At 39.6% G+C, this 17948-nt stretch overlaps 2 protein-coding genes across 4 annotated transcripts in view; one reads left to right on the forward strand and one right to left on the reverse strand.

The window, feature by feature from the left end:
* lrch1 (leucine-rich repeats and calponin homology (CH) domain containing 1) overlaps positions 1 to 5162 on the forward strand; it is an 80196-nt gene extending 75034 nt beyond the window's left edge. For both annotated transcript variants that reach the window (XM_015061259.1, XM_015061261.1), the window contains one exon: positions 314 to 5162. In XM_015061259.1, the coding sequence (XP_014916745.1) occupies positions 314 to 427 (114 nt within the window). In that variant the 3' untranslated portion in view covers positions 428 to 5162. The remainder of the gene's footprint in view (positions 1 to 313) is intronic.
* Positions 5163 to 7658: 2496 nt separating this feature from the next.
* Positions 7659 to 11435, reverse strand: esd (esterase D/formylglutathione hydrolase). 2 transcript variants are annotated; one of them, XM_015061263.1, is made up of 9 exons: positions 11329 to 11435; positions 10202 to 10276; positions 9999 to 10087; positions 9649 to 9747; positions 9441 to 9565; positions 9232 to 9351; positions 9051 to 9149; positions 8794 to 8961; positions 7659 to 7895 (listed from the first exon to the last, which is right to left on the reverse strand). In XM_015061263.1, exons 2-9 carry the CDS (start codon positions 10267 to 10269, stop codon positions 7815 to 7817), a joined length of 849 nt encoding a protein of 282 aa, XP_014916749.1. In that variant the 5' UTR covers positions 10270 to 10276; positions 11329 to 11435; the 3' UTR covers positions 7659 to 7814. The 2 variants fall into 2 exon arrangements, with proteins under 2 accessions (XP_014916749.1, XP_014916748.1); XM_015061262.1 differs by lacking the exon at positions 11329 to 11435 and adding an exon at positions 11230 to 11293.
* Positions 11436 to 17948: the final 6513 nt, after the last annotated feature.

Below are 17948 nucleotides of genomic sequence, written 5' to 3' on the forward strand. Positions count from 1 at the left end.
CTCTTATCACTCTTGTTCTCGGTTGTTGCTATGGAGGCCCAACCAGTTACTATTTTTAGAGGACAATATCTTGTAGATACATTGTAAAAAAAAAAATAATAATAATTATGATGTGATATGAAAGATTAAGTGACAAAAAAGCCAAAACATACATTTTTACAGTACTACATCAAACAGCAGACCAGACCCTGGAAACTTTCACACATTCTCCTCAAACGTTTTATATTTACTAGCGTTGTGTCTCTCTTTCTGCATCTGCTCCTGCATTTTTCCCCCTCCCTCCCTCTTTCTCGTCCCTGTCCGTCCCTCCCAGGACAAGCTGTGTCTGCCTCACCACATCCTGGAGGAGAAGGGCCTGGTGAAGGTGTGTGTCACGGTGCAGGCCCTGGTGGACGAGGCCTCCTCCAAACCCCCCCTGCTGGTGTGAGCAGCGGAGCAACGGGACCGACGCGACGCCGCTCCGCGTCACGCCACGGTTCACCTCTCCGTCGTTCGCAGTAACGCAGCACTTTGAATTCCCCCTCGTCAGCGTGCAGAAAGGGAACCAAGTCCGTCTGGAGCGGCTTTATTTACTAACTCAGAAAGAGGAACGTTGAATCGAGCGGCTTGGCTCACTGCAGGTGTTTTTTTAAAACCTGAAAATGGGGGGTTTGAGGATTTTTTTTTTTTTTTTTTTTTCACTGTGATCAGCTGAAAGGGCAGACATAGAGGCCCCACATTTTTTAAGAAAATCTTCACACTGGCTGGTCCCATTTTTTGGTAAAATATTGTGATACTGATGAAAAGGAGAAAGGAAATTCACAAAAAACAAGCAGAAATCGAGATACAGTGGACCCACACAGTGTTTGTGGATTTTACTTTGGAATGTAAATTCCAAGTTATTTGTGGGAAATTCGCCTACTAGCGCTTTTTTCGCAGAACATATCTAAACTATTAGATATTATCAAATACTGAAAAGAAAATGCAGCTTGAGAAGCTGAAATATCTCAGTGCAATGATACTTAACATGATATTGGCTGCTGTTTGCACAGCAGTGTTTCTATGAGAATTCAAATTTTAAACCAACTTTTACACCCAAATTTGCAAAACGATCACTTCATGTTTTTCAGTCCCATAACATACAACAAAAGACATTTTTCCAAGGCTGTGTTCAAGTATACTTAAGCTTAGAGATGTTTATTAGCCAGAGGGATGTTGGCCAGTAGCCAATCCAGGACAACCATCATGGATGACGTAAGAATTATGAGTCACATTAACATAATATTTGTTTGGACCCTCCCAGAATTAATAACTAAATATTACTTCCCCCAACGCTGTTTCTGTTGACCCTTTGCAAGTACGTCACCTAATCATGTAAAGCCGCCATGACAGGAGTATCGAACAGAGATTGTTTTCCCAGTTTTTTTTTTTTACTTATCTATGGCTTCCACTGGTTTAAGTCGAGATCATTTATCTGTGGAAATACACTTGGTGCTCATAGACAGCAGTATTTACAAAAGTCAGAAATAGCTAGCTTAGAATCCGACCTATACCTTTGGTTTTCTGATGTATTCGTCGATTTAATCAAATCTCAGACTTTGCTTGAATTTACATGCCAGTTTATAAACAATGGTTTGTCTTACCCCACAGAACACCTAAAAGTGTACAAAAGTCTAAATCCTTTAGACTAAAGTCCTGGACCTTAGTATATATCTTTTTCATATATGATAGGCTATATGATTTCGGGGCATTTCCTCATAGTACAGTATTAGCTGCATTTCCATTACAAATCTGTGCAAAACCTTTATTAAAAGTTTATAATGAGAACTTTTAGCACAAGTGGAAAGTGAGACTGGGGGAGGCGGAGTCTTGCTGCTGCGCCGTCACAAATCAGACACGTTAAAAAGACGCATATAAAGCCTATGGACTCCTACGGTTTAATGTATCGATACTCGCGGATGAAAAATCGATAAATATCGTAGAATTGATTTTATTATACAGCCCTACTTGCCAGTGCTAAAGGTTTTTATCAAAAAATGAAATTGCCTTATTTCTATTGGGTAAATTTATTTTCAAACTGTCAATGGAAATCCATCTACACATTACGTCTTACTACTCTCACTTCCTTAAGAGGTGTATTAACATTAATTTTCGTGCAAAAAATGTTTGCTCCAAATCTGTGAGTACATCAAGGGCTGCTGGTCCTTACGATTAGTGACTACTATCCATCGCTGTCTTCTTTCCTCGTCAAAAAGTTTCTAGACCAAAACGTTTGCTGTGGATTCAGGTCTGTTTTCAGCCGATCTTTGACATAATTACTGTGAAATCTACTAACTAAAAGCAGTATTAGGCTGCCATTGTCTGATTTTTGATCCGCTTTGCAGGAGCTAACGCGGAATTATGTTGGTTTGACTTCTGTCATGGCTGCTTTCTGAATAGCATGACGTCACGTGCAAAGGGTCCGTTGCTTCATGAAAGAATCCATTCCGCTTGGTTAATAGGAAAAATTATCATACCGCTAAAACTCCGCTCCGGGTTTTCCTATGACAATTCACCACCACATGCTCCGAGCATAAACAGAAAAGTGAAGGCTGGATGTTAGCTTCTGCGGTAAAGCTAATACGGTTTTCACTGTTCGTATTAATGCAGATGAAGGTATATTGGATATTTGAACTATTAAAACAGCCAGTGTTAATAGTTTTTGTAAATTTTTCACATATTTCAACTATTCATGGATAGCTGTGGTCTCTAAGCCCCATGAATACCAGGGTCCACTGTACTGTAATCAACTATGCTATTTTATGAGAAAAGCCATAAAAAAATGCCAAAAATGTCTTTTTTTTTTTTTTTTTTGATGACTAATTCAGAAATTGGTAGTGTTTTTATTGAGATATTTTTGAAATTGCAAATTTNTTTATTTATTTTTTTTCTTTTTCCTTGAAAAATCAACGTATTTAAAATTTCCCAACCTCTTTTCCCTCTCCAATTATTTTTTAATCCCTTCTTTTGGCTTTAAACATAAGTTGTTTTAGAAACTTTAAATTTTATTGAGCCTTTTTGGACACATTTAGACTTTTTTGGCATATTAGTCTGAATATTTTAGGCGCCTCAGTGATCCCACTGCCTATGCACATGTCATTGAAATTTTCTTTTTTTGGGACTGTGTACAGATATAATTAGTTGTTTTTCTACTGAGCTTATAGTTGAAACGTTTTTGCTCTCACTTCAGAGAATCAAACCAAAATACTAAAGTCTTATGACAGAGGGAGAAGGCTTTTTATCTACTTCTATTTAAACCTGAAGATATTTATAATATAAAGAGAAGCTGAAAAATAAAAAACAGAGGCTTGAGTTGTTGTATAGAGTCGGACAGAAATAGGCCAAAGCTATTTTTCTCTAATATATTTTGGGTATAAGTGTGTATATTTTCTAAAGTTTACCTGTGACTGTCTCTGACGCGGGTGTATATCTGTCACTGTCTCTCTGGAGGACACTAATCTGACTTTCTCGTGCGCCACTAACCGATTTATCCAGTGGAAATGGAACAGATGGACTTGTTGATGTGTTTCTGTCGATGCAGTTTGTTTAATGTGCCAAAACACACACGGCGTTAATAAGGAAAAACAGACAAAAAGTGCAACGAGACAAAATGTGGAAAAGTTCCAGCACTGTACATTTCTGTGTCTGCCCCCTAGAGGCCGCCGCCTGTCATTGATTCCTTAAAACTCGATGACTCGTGGATATCTGACATTGGGACGCAGGTAGAGGAGTGAGCTAATCATCGTGCCTCTCGTTCAGGCCTGGATTGCTGAAGTGTTTTTTTTTTTTTTAAACATTTTGAAATAATTATAATTTTGAGTTTTAAAACATCTGAGAACAAAAAGTCAGATTCTCACAGCTCTGGAGAGCAAATTTCAAGTTAATGTAGCAAAACATTCCTTTGGCCTGCTGACTGCGCTGAAGAGGCTTTCTCTCTCTCTCTCTGTGTGTGTGTGTGTGTGTGTGTGTGTGTGTGTGTGTGTGTGTGTGTGTGTGAGATTACAGACTGTGTGACTCGGGGTGGGCTTGGTTTACTGCACTGTTGATGCCTCATTACCCAGCGTGCTTCGTCAACAGTATTTTATAGTGTGTGTGTGTAGGTGTGTGTGTGTGTGTGTGTGGCCTTTGGCATCATGTTGCTCTGCAGACCTGGCACAAATGGATGCTTTAAAGGGGCAGAAAAATTATGTTGCCCTCATTGAACTCTGTAGTAAGAGAACAAGATGTTTTACCTCCTGAACTTTGAGCCACATCCTTTTGACTGGATGGAGACGAAACGCCGCTCATAGCTAATACATATAAACGCAGAAACTCTCTCAAAACATTCAGCATCGTACTTCTTACATCCAACACACCTAATGCAGATTTAATGTTATTTCTTGAGCTTTTGTTTTTTTCTCATTTGCTCAGTGCAGGCATCGTTTCAGGACAGTTTTGTGGTGGGCTTTCACATCCTATATTACTGATTAGCTTAGTTAGCATTTCTGAATCACTAGCCTAGCAAAGCGGCTTTGCTGTAATATGTTCAGTGTTCATGTAACCCATCGTCTCGCGCTCTCTTGCTAACGTTGAGTCTTTACCTAGCAACGTAAGAGTGTTGTCAGCGCAGCGTATTTTTCCCTACTCTTCAAAATAAAGTTAAAAAAAATAAAACACCCAGCCGAATGGAGGTTTAAAAGAGTAAGTTCTGGAGTGGTGGTGGTTCAGATATTTCATTTACACGGTCTGCAGTCTTAAAAATACTTAATATTCAGATTAAGGCTAACTTTTGTATTCATGTGGAAATATTCCCGTCTCAGTTTAGATTATGGTGCAGCTGTTTTCTGCTGTTTGTTCCAGAGGAAGAGCATATGGAAATGAAAGGTCGCCCTCCACAGGCAGGCAGCCGGTACTACAGAGGCATTAAAACTATTCAGTTAGTAGAAACCTAACATCAGTTAAAAACTAGAGCTTCCCCTTTACAGCATCCACCAGAACATGGTCTACTTTATGTTTCCAGTTTGTCTGGAGAGCCAGAAAGAAACTTTAACATTCTTGAACTGCAGTGTTGTTGTTTTTTTTTTCATCTTGGTTTCCAAAGCTTTAGCCACTTCCAGATTCAGCAGTAAAATAAGGAATTTTAATTTAGAAACTAGACAAAAAAAGCTTCCACTGGATGGATTTAATAGTTGCCAAAATAAACATCCTCTATCATGTTAAATGTTTTTTTTTTACTATTATTATTGTAGATTAACCTGTACATATTATTTATCACCATGTGCAGAGTTTAGACTTTACGTACTGTATGTTCCACCTGAACAAGGCTGGGGGGTTTTTGTTGTATGAAAATGATCATTTTTTGCGTATTTCAACACTACGGGCAGCTCGGCTGAACAGAAATCAGTATATTCCCATAAATCTGAGAGCTACCAATCGTGTTTCAAACTTCTGATATTTAACATTCCTGGTGTCGAAACGACTCATTTCGCCCAAACGGATCATGGCGATGTCATGGCGATGTCATGACACCGCTGTGGGAGAAAGGAACATGAAGTCCAGGGTGATAATAAGGGATCTGATCGTTAAAAGTCTTCGTTTTGGGTCTTCCACGATTCGGTGCACGTCAAGTCTCAGCATTTCAGGGGGCAGAGGAAGGAAAAAAAAGCAATAAAACCAAACCGACTGCTTCCCCGAGGGTTTCTGCACTTTAAAGTTGTGTGTTTATAAGTCTTCGTTTTTGGCCACTGAGAAAAATCTGGGTTGAGTTTAGGTTAGAATAGTGATGCCAGTGAACACGATGTGTGTGTGCCTGCTGAACGTTGAGCGGTTTTTTTTTTTTGTTTTGTTTTTTTTAAAACGTCTCTTCTTTTTGTATTAATGCTCACAGTTTTTGTACTTTTCTGACAGGGAGCAAATGTACTATTTTTTTGTGACTTCTCTTCAGGTTTGCTGAACTTTCGATGTAAACGTGCCCTTTTGTAACAGTTTGTGAACTTTTGTCAAATGTACAGCGTGCATGAAATGTCCCTGTAACGTCGCCTTAACTGCTGTGAATACTGTATATACTGTACTGTATTTCTCATCACTTTATCAGTAAAGACCTCACATGTCAAAACAAAACACATCTTTTATGAACTGGCTGCACTTTGCAAACTGTCGGAAACACACGATACAAATGCCGGATGAATTGGGAAGCGATTCGTCCGTTAAGTCAAGACTTGAAAGGTTTGAAGTGGGAAGGAATTTGCTTTCATCAATTTCCAGACATGGTTAAATAAGAGAAAAACAAATTATCAAATGTTTGAGTTTTTGATGTTATTCCATTTCTTGGCCAATAAGAAACTCAATTTCTAAAAAAAAAAAAAGTTGCTTTTTAGGATTTGATATTAAAATTGCATCGTTTAGGTCAGATTTGTCACACCACGACTTGATGTTTTTCCTATCCCTTTTCAGTTTTGAGTTTCTGATTGAGTTGTGTTGACAACAATAAGCCTGGGCTTCAGCCTGTTCCTTTCTTATGGTAAATAACTGGTTTGTAAAATAGCATTTTATTTTGTTTCATTTAAAAGTCTAAAAATGTCTATTTTACTTTTTTTTTGTGTACCTCTAGGTCACTTTAGAGTATGGATTGCTCAAATGCTGAATAAAACTAGGAAGCTGCATTTATACTAAAATGGAACTGATTCAAGTCAGTTCACATAGCAGAAAAGAAGTGAAATATCCCTTTATCGTATTGCTGAATAGGAAGTTCACTTCAGAGTTTGAGGTTTCTGGAACATGGAAAAAAATAAAACCTGTTTACTGGTTGAGTGTCTTCCTGAGTTGACATATAAAATATTTTTTTCCAGGGATCGTAGTCCTTTAGGTTAATTTCAAAATCTACAATAGTAAAGACATATTCATGAAATCATATTTTATGACAACTGATGGACGGCAGAAGGAAAAACGAAAAGAACACTCGAAGGAGAAAAATGAAGGACTTGGTAAATAAAGAAAAGGAGAAAGAAGGAAGGATATAAGTAACTATGAGGATGAAATGAAAGATGAACTCTTAAGAGAAATTTAATATTTAGAAAATGTGATGAGGGTTGGGGAATACATTGTTTTTCCATATGTAGCCAGACCTGGAAAATATTGAAGCCAAGTTCCAGATTATATGGGAATCCTGATTTCCCAAGTAAATATTTTGTACTCAAATTTCTTAAATATTCTAAAAACTTTAGAAGTATGAAGAAATTTGGGTCTAAAACAGAATATTTATATTCTTCAATTTACAGTGCAAAAACAAATTATACCAAATATTTTTGTCCAATTTTTAGTGCAAATATCTTACACTTGGGGAAAAAATAAGACAAACTTGTGATTTTTCAGACAGATACAGGAGCTTGTTTTAAGTTATTAAAGGGGAAGGGCTTTTGGTTAGGGAAAAACATAACATGTAAGGTTAAAAAAAGATTTTTAGATAATGCTGCCTATTTAGTATTGGCAAAAATAAGTAGTAGTTTCACTGGCAGATTTAATTTATAACAGTTTCAAATATTTCTATTCTTTTTCTTCTTTTATTGTAGCACATGTGTAAAAAGGGTGAAATGTCGACCCTTAGCTGGAGGTGTTTTCGTTACTAATGGATCAAAGCTGTTGGAGACAAAAAAAAAAAGATCTTAAAAGCAAAAGAGTAATGAGAGTTTTTATTCCAAAGAATTCCCATTAGACACTTTCTGCTCTAATGAAACAAGAGCGGACATTATTATCCAGGACATTATTGCAGTGGGGCGTTGAGTCAGAGCAGCAGGTCACAGTGAACCGATGGCGGCGGCTCAGGCGTTCAGGTACTTGGCGTGATGCTTGATGTGGTCGTTTATAAACGAGTAGATGAAGAAGTAGCTGTGGTCATAGCCCTGCAGGAGAATGAATTAATTAATAAAACACTTTATGACGCAAGAAATCATTTTATACAAATATGCTCATTGATTAGAGGACAGCATGCGTTTTGTGTCATGTGACAGGACTTCACTAATAGGGGAAGAAAATCATGGCTTAAACAAATCCATGTGGACGCCTGCTTGTAGTTTGCTGCCAGTCCTGAAGGAGGCGCAGCAAACATGGAGCAATATCATCGACCTGCATGGAAAATCTGATCCTGAACATCATGGTGGGGATGTTGCCATGTTTTTTGTGATCATTGCAGCTTAAATATGCTGATTTGTGGCACCTTTTTAAATGTACTCATATTTTAAGCTCTATTTTTGACACAACCTGACCTGCTCTAATGTCTCCTACCTGTTTGTTCTTCCTGCTGTGACAAAAATTTATTTTAAATATGTGGAAAGCAACAGTAAGGATTGGGTTTATTCCTGGCATCAACAAGTATTCTTGTTGATATACTAACATAGATCAACTAATCATCATCTAGCTAACATGATCTGCAATGTTAGTGTTAAGCATCATAGGTTTTTGTTTTGTAGCTTTGGCTTCAGGAGACATTGGGAAACAGGAAGTTAAATTAGAAGAGGGCTTAGCGGATGAGTCAACATTCAGCAGAGTTGCAGTGATTGGTCAGAAAAAAAAGAAAGCAGGAAACATGAAGGTGATTGGTCAGATTTGTAGAAGAGTTGCAATGATTGGGTGAAAATGGCAAAGTATGTGCAAAATTTGCGAATGACTGAATTTAGCTTAAAAGCTGTAATTGAGACGTCTCCACCTGCTAGCCACTGGTGGAGGCTGCAGCATTATGTTGTTGAGATTTAGATCAAAATTTAATTGGAAATCAGAGAATTTGAGGCGTTGGGGACGAACCGGCTGCAGTCTGAAGACGACGGGGATTTTCTTCTCTGAGCAGACGGCGATCAGGTTGTCAGGCAGCAGCTGGCTGGCGGACAGGAACTGATCGTCTCGACCCTGGTCGATGAGGATGTCAAGCTGAGGGCCGGAGTAGGAAGCTGCCAACACGGTGGCGTCATACGCCTGGAAAACAAACGCAGCGTTGTAGAAAAAGTGCATTTCTCCCTTGAAACGTGCTTTTATTTTGTAGCAGAAGGCCGAAGGGCTCCCACCTCCCAGGCGGACCGGTCGGCTCCCAGGTAACCCGTGAAGGCCTTCTGCCCCCAGGGACACTGCACGGGGTTACAGATGGGGGCGAACGCAGACACGGCCTGCAAGGGAAACGTCAGCAGGAATCAACGTCTAACAGCAAACACAATCCAACTTCCTGCCTGAGCAGAAACAGGAAGTTACCTTGTATTTGCCCGGATTCTTCAGGGCGCAGATGAGCGCCCCGTGGCCGCCCATGGAGTGCCCGCTGATGGACATCCGGTCCGGGTCGGTGGAGAAGTTTGCGTTGATGAGCTTGGGGAGCTGAAACGGGACACGGAGGTTGGTTTAGATGACAGGAAGATGAAGAGGTGAGTGTTTGGTGGCAAGGTGGTGGAAGGAATCCGGAGCACCTCCTCTGTGACGTACGAGTACATGCGATAGTTGGTTTTCCAGGGATCCTGGGTGGCGTTGACATAGAAACCAGCTCCTGTCCCAAAGTCCCAGCTCTCATCTTCACCTTCGATGTTGCAGCCACCTGAGGCAGGAACGCCGTCACTTCGTTCCACAGACTCACTTTCTGACCCACTGTGGTGTGTTTTTGAGTGTGTGTCGTCTTACGTGGGCTGGTGTCCGGCGCCACGATGATGATGCCGTGTTCGGCTGCAGCCAGCTGGCTGCCTGCTTTGGTGATGAAGTTCTGCTCGGTGCACGTCAGGCCTGCAGAGAGAAAACACATCAGTCTGGTTTCCATCACGTTCCACAATCTGGAAATACTCCAACGGTTGGTAAACGTCCAACAGTACAAACCACTGAGATGCAGAATCTTTCAAAAGTACTACGTTGATGGATGTAAGGCCAACTTGCATTTTTTTAAATGAACTGAAGACATTTTAAGGCCTTAGGTTTAGATACATGAATTTAAGACTTTCTATGGACACGTGATCACCATGTTTTGGCCTGAGACTCACCAGAAAGCCAGTAGAGTACGGGACATTTGTCTGTTTCAGCCTTGGGAGGAAGATAAATGGCAAACTTCATTTTACACTTGAGCTCAGTGCTGTGGACAGAAAACAGGCAAGAATTTAACCGACTTCAGCAAAGCTCAACTTTTTAAGGCCCATTTGAATTTCCTGTCTTGTGGTCAAAAGGTGAGGACGGCCGTTTGTCTCACCTGTCATGTTCGAACACCTTCTGGAAGCCGCCGGCACACTTGTTGGAGGACACCTGTGTGAGAGCCATGGCGGACCTGCAGACAGGGAGGTCACTCCATGTCTTTATTTATAGAACATCATATTGTCATCGTCACAAACACGTTTTCCTCATCAGTCAGCTCTAAAATGTACAAACATCAGTACCGGCCGACGTTGGTACAAGAAAAGAGCATAAACAGTGGTCTTAAAGCAGATATCCAAGATTACTTTGTGTCGTCCAGAATGGTTTTAAATTATTATTGTATTTTAGAAGTTACTGCGGGTTTCATTTAATGCAGTATGAAGCATGAACATGACTTGCCAGGTGTCACTGTAAGCCTTCGTGGAACAAATGACGAAACAAGTCACTTATTAACTTCAGAGTGACTGCTAATGCATATTTAAATATTTCCATGCTCATGCTGGTGAAGACCAGCTCCCACCTGTCTGTAACACAAGTAGGAGAATTCTCAGGAAAGTTATCGTGACCAAATTTAGCACAAACACACAGTAATATGTTGATTTGAACTGTTCCACAACCATTAATTCTAAATAAATCAGCGTGAGACAATACGCTGATTTTGTCTCACGCTGAAACAGCTTTTCTATTTTAAAAACGGACACAGAGTTCTGAGCAGCACAGGAACCAATCACTGACATGCATGTATGGTTTGCTACAAAAACAAACCATACAAAAATCTGTCACATATCACCGCTTATATAATTTCCACCGTCCCAGTCACTTTCCATTCTGTTATCCTGTGCTTAACACCAGCGCACAATAAACCAGATAAGGTTTAATCAGGGAGCGTTTTATTCAAGCCGAATTGCTCAAACTGCTGTCAAAATCTGAACGCGTTTATTATTCCCATTAATATATTTAGCACAAAGGCATAAACAGGAGAAAAGAGAAAAACTGTCCAAATTTAAACAAGAGTTTTGCTTGCGGTATGGTGGGGGGCGTGCAGGAATTAGCAAGTTAAGTTAGCACTGAGTTAACTTTACGTACCTGTAGCTGCTTTTTCTGAATGCCTGCCTGCAGCCACTGCAGTTAGACACTCGTGAAACAATAAGCTGACAAATTAAACGCATAATTTCTTTGACATACCTGAAGAAATCACTGGGTTTGCACGGAAAAGAGTGATGGCTTTGCTAACTCCACAACCAGGAGCAGCAGAGGGCGAGAGAGCGTCAATGGTTTAACGTAGTGACGTCACAGAGCCGCCCCCAAACTCAGTTTGAGACGCACTGGACGATTTTATACACCAGAGGGCGCCAAATTAGAGGGGACAAAAAAGAACATTCTGCTATTTTAATTTCCCAAAGTAGAAGTATGGACCTTCTTATAAACCTTGGAAAGAAAAAAAGGCAGGTGATCGAGAGAGTCTGTGCAGTTGTACAATACTGGACAGTATTATACTGCATATTCATGTTATTTTTTTTGTAGCATTAATATGCTACAAACTAGAAAAATACAAATAGAAACAATGAATTGAAATGGGTACACAAAATGTAAAATTTAATTTCACTAAAAATGCACAAGAAATTAAAAATATAAAAATGCATCTAAAATAATTCAATAGTGATTTGCCCTATTTTTTTTAATTAGGTGTAAAGCTGAAAAATAATAGTGCTTTAACAAAAATGCTGACTAAAAGTGCAGATGTAAGAATCTTAAATAAATATTAGGAATTTTTTATTTTAAAAAGCACTTGGAAAACTATTATTTTCTGTCCTCTTCACCTGTTTTGGTTTGTCAATTTGGTTGTAATGTGACCCAATATGAAAGTTATTAACGTTTATAAATGCTAATACAAAGCCATATTCATGTTTAAAGCAGTTTTTCCTCAGGTATGGTCACATGTTTTTACCATAGTAAAAAAAAAAATGGTCCAGAACGAAAAGCCCACTCTGCCAGCATATTCAATCACTGCACATTCAAATTAGCGTCCCCTGGTGAGATGTTGAAATTGTCGAGCCTCATTTCACTCACATCAAGCCCACATTTATTTATCTGCTCACATCTCTCTCTCTCTGTCATGTCTGTTTTCACACATCCTGCGTCTTTCCGTCATATTCATATCATCCGTTTCCTCTGCAATCTTCACCCATCGATGAGCGCAATTTGGATTGTAAACGACTTATTAAACCACATGGCGGCAGCGCGGCGGTGTGCTCTCGTCCTGCAGCTGCTTCCTAAATTAGACCGTTTCAAATCGCCTCCCGTGTCCGCCCACTGCCCTCATAAAACAGATTAAATTCACTCAGCATCCTCACATAAACTCCTTCGTCTCAACATCATTATGGTCCCGCCTTCAGCCATGTGAGCTGGAGGACTGCATTTAAAGCTGAATTTGTCACACAAGCTTTTTTTTTTCTTTGTGGTCTGTTCCCCATTGTATCCACCAGATGGCAGCAGCCGATTTAGTTTTCCTTTTTAAAACAAGAGCACAATTTTAACATATAGAAATGAATACACTCACTGTGTTTGGTTCTGCTGGGCCCTGAATGAAAGTGTGATAGGTGTCGATGTTAATGTGTGAGTGGAAGTGTGAGTTTTGTGTTTCCGCCCCAGTGTCAAAGATCAGCTCAAATCCCATTCACCGACACCGACTCGTGCTCTCAGATTCCTGCACGTTTTGCCTAGTGTCTCACGGGGACCAATCTTCTTTTCCTCATTTTCTCTCCCAGCCACAAACAGGTGGAGGTACACAATAAATATAGCTTTACCAATGGTGGCTCCTTATCACAATCGATCGAGATGGCCCGAGTTTTCTCTGCCGACAGCGCCTTGAAATCGATTTGGGAACAGAGTGAAGTTTATAGAGATTACGCCGAGAAAGGAGTTCAAAAATGAAATTTCAAAGTCTGACAATGAATTTGAAGAAAATGATGAGACTGGAGGGGGGGAGGATTATGGAGGACATGCAGAAAGACTCATGTTTACAATTCAAAATCTGCAGGCCTAGAATGACAGGGATAGTCAGTGTGTTCATCTTGTGTAGACTGACATACATTGGTTAAACTTTTAATAAAATCCAAATTAAGAAAAGTATATTATGAAGAATTTTGCTTCAATTGTAAATGTATTTTTTTTCCAATCATATCTTTATGAATATAGATATGTTGGATTTGTATTACATTTAATTAAGAACCAGGGTGGACTTCAATCATTAAGTGTGACCTAAGAACGGGTGAATATTAAGCATACATGTTTTTATCTCTGATAGTTGGAATCAAATAAGCATCCGTTGAACATTTTACAGTAAAAATTGATTACGCTGAATTAAAAACCAAAAATAAAAATGCTGTGGATGCCGTCTATTTGCGGTTCAGTATTTTTGTTTTTTGTGGAACATGACTCCAAGTCATTCTGATTATTTCATAGAATGCATCTAAAATATTTAAAACAAAATGCAGTTCAGGAAGCTGAAACAGACAAAACTAATGCCAGACGATACGGTATTGGCTGCCATTTGTAAAACAGCCAATCCTGGAGCGCCATTTTCTTTCCTGGCCTCTGATTGGCTGTTCTCCCAAGAATGGAAATAAGGAAGGACTGTAGATATTAGTTCATCTGGTAGTTCTTAGATGGTTTCCACTGTGCATCAGTGCATGCTAATGTACATTTGGGTTTGAATAATTAAAATAGGCAGCTATGAGCGTTTTAAGAGAAGTCCCAAGTACATAAATATTCAAATGCCACCGTATTGCACTACTGTTTTATGAGCCACCATGCAATTATTCTAAAGTTGTTATAAACTCTATGACTTGCTGTTGGGCCTCATCACTCCTCACTTTTTATTGCTTAATCCCACACAACCATTCTTTGACAAACGCATTTTGCATTTGAACTTCAGTCTTACGAACTGATAGCCTCTCTCATTCCCCCAGGAATCTGTCTATATCACTGTTTGTTTCTCCCCAGCTGGAAGCAGCTGCCACAACAAGCAAAGTGCACAGTCGTATCTGTGTAAAGAGCTTGCAGCACATTTTTAATTGCAAAACATGTCTTCTTCGTCTCAGCGTCTGGGTGAGATTACATTAAATAATTGGAGCGCTGCCACCCTGGTATAGCCTCCAGGGCGGCCAGTCTTCCTTACGAGGATTGATGACCGAGCAACATTGTTAGAAGAATCACCAACAGCATTTTGTGAATAAGGATGTTGTGCTTGGTCTCTTCTTCAAAGGTTTCCTTCAGTAATCCTTGGTGCAGCACTACCACTGGTGAAGTAGGAAACAGGTTTTTCAAAGGGTATAGTTCATTTGACACACTGCACTGTGAAAGCAAACTGCACCATCTGAAAATGGAACAATTTGGTCCCCAATTGAACAGAGTCTACTAAAAGTAGACTGACTGAAAATGCCCTTCGTCTTCTGCATCAACTGAACTTAGGAACTTGCTGACATTGGCCGAATGTTTTCTGCCTGGACATGATGACCTCTTCATCCTCATCAGATCTCCATTAGGGCTTCAGACCAGCTGGCTGGTGTAAGGCTGGGCGAAGACGAGGGAAATGACAGCACACCCGATAAGACTGAGAGTGGAGAAAGTCATCAATCAAAGAGGATGGATGGTTTCGGTGACATAAGAAGCTGGCCTGGGACAGGATGCATTCTGCCGCCATGTTATCACAGCCATGAAGCCTTTGAAGCGGCATGCAGAGCTAATCAGATTAGAGCAAATGGTAAATGGATTGAGAGTCCTGTCTGAGCGCTCAACTCAGCCTGCTAATGACTTGTTCCACTATGTTAATCGAATAACATGCTATGATTTTTACAAGCAGGTATCACAGGGAGACACAGGCTCAGGACTTCGCAGTCATATTTGAGTAGTTCGTCCACCCAACTCTCCTCAGAATCGAGAGAAGGTTGGCTGAATTTGTGTGCACAAACAAGGAATTTGACTTTGGTTCCACACATAAAATGACATGTAAACATATTAATTTGGTGAGAGATAAAAAGGATCTTGATTTGGAAATTACAAAAGAAGAAAATAAATCTCAGTTGATTGTTAAGAGGTCATTACTAACACATTCTGAGGGAAGAAACTGCTTCTGGTTGGGTTTTTACAAATAATGCCTTTAAGTGCCAACATGAAGGTAAAAGTTTAAACAGTTTGTCTCTAGAATCCAGGAAGTCATGACACTGAATAAAGGCAGAGTAGAAGATGATGAGCAGGGGGGGGGAAATATACTTTTGTTCTTCACAATAATTTTCTTGAGACAATCTGAAGAAAAGAAAGTTCATTTTCTCCAGATCACAAAACGCAAACATACATTTGAAGGATGGAATCAGGTTTAACACACACACACACACACACACACACACACACACACACACACACACACACACACTCGTTATTTGGAGAAGACCATTGCGAAAAATGTGGAAAGTGGGAAATTAACTTGTCTTGAGAAAACCACTGGGGAAAAAAAGTACAAGTGAAAAATGTCCGCTCTGGGCTTCCGTACATTTTGGGCTGTATGTCAGATGAGAAATCAGAACAGAAGAAACTAGCTTATATGTATCTGATATGCACCATATAAAGACTATTCAACTCAATCATGTTAACATTTGCTTCATAAATCAAGAATTTCTACCTTAGGTTGACAGCAGTGTAATTTTGGTCTACTGCTACAAGACTGAAAAATGGTTAGAAAAGAAAACAAAATTGCTCTGAAACAATTCTCATTGGAAAAGAAGTTCTCACTCCGTCTGTCTGCTAATGTCAAGGATTTATCAAGTGCAAATAGTTTTGTTGAAGTCGCATTCCGAGCATTTGTGATAAAATGAAAACACTCCTGCGAGCAGATGAACGGGATTCAGAAACGTTTAGCCTCCAGGTGTGTATTCTGGCTGTGTTGTTGCAGAAACCAGTCAAACAACAAATCTTCGTCTGACATTTTCTCTTCTCCAGTCACAAAAGAAAGAATGAAGGGCATTCTCTCTTGGCAATGTGAGTTACATATTGTGATGTTTTCCAGCACTGTGTCCTCATCTTGGTCTGTCCTTGCAGGGGAAGCATTTCTGGAAGACATGCTTATACAAGCTGCTCTCTCCAGCACCCTTACAAAAGCTGTCAATTTTAACTTCAATCTATATTTATAGTGTAGTTTCATTCTGGTCTGCTAGTCAACATTTAGACAAAAATGACATAATCCGTGGACAGAATAACACGGTTTGCCTGCAAAGTATAAAACATATAATCGATATAAGGATAGAAAGATAACTGTTGACTCCCACAGCAATAAAATCAAATACTTAATTTAATTCAAGCATTTTTTAATTGAATCACATCAGAAATCGTACGTCATTTTTGATTGACTAGTAGCAAAGAACTAGCTTCTGTCAGCCTGTTGCACCAAAAAAGGGTTTCCTACTATAGGATTGCTAAATTTCACTAGCAATAGAATTGTAGTCTGCCTGTAGATTCAGCAATGGCAGCAGGAGAAAGTGAATGAAGCTGTTTCAGCTAAAAAAAATAAATAATAATAATCAAAGCAAAAACGGTACTATAACCAATCAATTCCAGAACTGACATGCAACCTCTGCCCACAAGTTGCTTTCTGACATCTCTATGCTACAGTGTAATGTTTTAATGTATTTGTTTTACAAGCAGCAAACAGGCAATTATTTGGAGAAATGTGGCTCAACAGCAACCACTAAACAATCAGTACTAATCAGCAAAGAAGCTCCAGCACTAGATCCACTCTATGCCGTCTGAGGTCAGCAGCTGGAAATTATCCTTTGAAACTCATCCGAGCTGATTACAGCTCCGCCAGCCGGCTGACAAACAGGATTAAGATGAATGACGGCAGCGTTTGAGCTGCCTCCAGATCATCCGTGGCCTTCAACATTTCTTTACACACAGATCTTCAGATGGCAGTGGGAGTGGATTTACATATTTCCACAGCAATTTATGCTAAGTCAACCTAGGATCTGTTAGGTTGAAGGATTTCTTGTAATGTTAAATTTATTGGATCCAGACATTTTTTTTTTGCCAACTTCCAACCATCCAGTGCAGTCAGATCAGCTGTGAAGTCAAAACAGCAGCCATCCTGTACATGTCTGTCTATGAGTGTAATACAACTTGATCATAAAAAAGTAAATGTGATTAATGTGTGATTAATTTCCAAAATCATCAATCTGCTTTATTGCGACAAAGTCAAAAGCTGGTTTTGGTTACTGCTCCTAGGTTTAAAAAGTTTTCACCAACATAATTGTGTGATGCATTTACCTCACCTCTGGTACAGATGTTCAGGACCACACCCCAAGCCCTTACTTTGAATATGATTATGAAGTGGCTCCCTCACATTTGACCTTTGAACTTGGTGAAAACAGTAGATTGCGTTGGTGTAATCACAGACCATATGCAGAACACAGAAAAAGACACTGACCGGATCGACAGAATATTAAACAAAGAACATTTTGATTAATGGTGGCAAATGAAGCTCTGTTAAAAGATGTTTCAGGACGCAGGATTGACAACCAAGCACAATGTTCAGCGCTGCCAAAGGAACCTACAGTAGAAACTAAATGAAAATGTCAGTAAAATAGACTGGGGGTTGTCTTTAAGTCTTCAACCCTGCATTTATTTCCAGACATCAGCTCAGAAAATGTTCTGCGAAAATACCCTCCTGTCTCTCCCTGTGATGGATTGTGGCTGAAGTCTATGAGCCACAGGTGAGAAAACAAACTGCTAGCCACAGTTCGGAGGAACACTTT

The sequence above is a fragment of the Poecilia latipinna genome, unplaced genomic scaffold (assembly GCF_001443285.1).
Source record: "Poecilia latipinna isolate Pla-1442-1.1 unplaced genomic scaffold, P_latipinna-1.0 Scaffold1793, whole genome shotgun sequence".
NCBI lineage: Eukaryota > Metazoa > Chordata > Actinopteri > Cyprinodontiformes > Poeciliidae > Poecilia > Poecilia latipinna.

What these genes read in the sequence shown, in the direction of transcription:
- esd (XM_015061263.1), bottom strand. Translation starts at nt 10,269, where the DNA reads ATGGCTCTCACACAGGTGTCCTCCAACAAGTGTGCCGGCGGCTTCCAG. An exon ending in CGTACTCTACTGGCTTTCTG is followed by an intron (nt 9,748 to 9,998) that starts GTGAGTCTCAGG and finishes TTCTCTCTGCAG; the next exon opens with GCCTGACGTGCACCGAGCAG. An exon ending in TCGTCTTCAGACTGCAGCCG is followed by an intron (nt 7,896 to 8,793) that starts GTTCGTCCCCAA and finishes ATTCTCCTGCAG; the next exon opens with GGCTATGACCACAGCTACTT.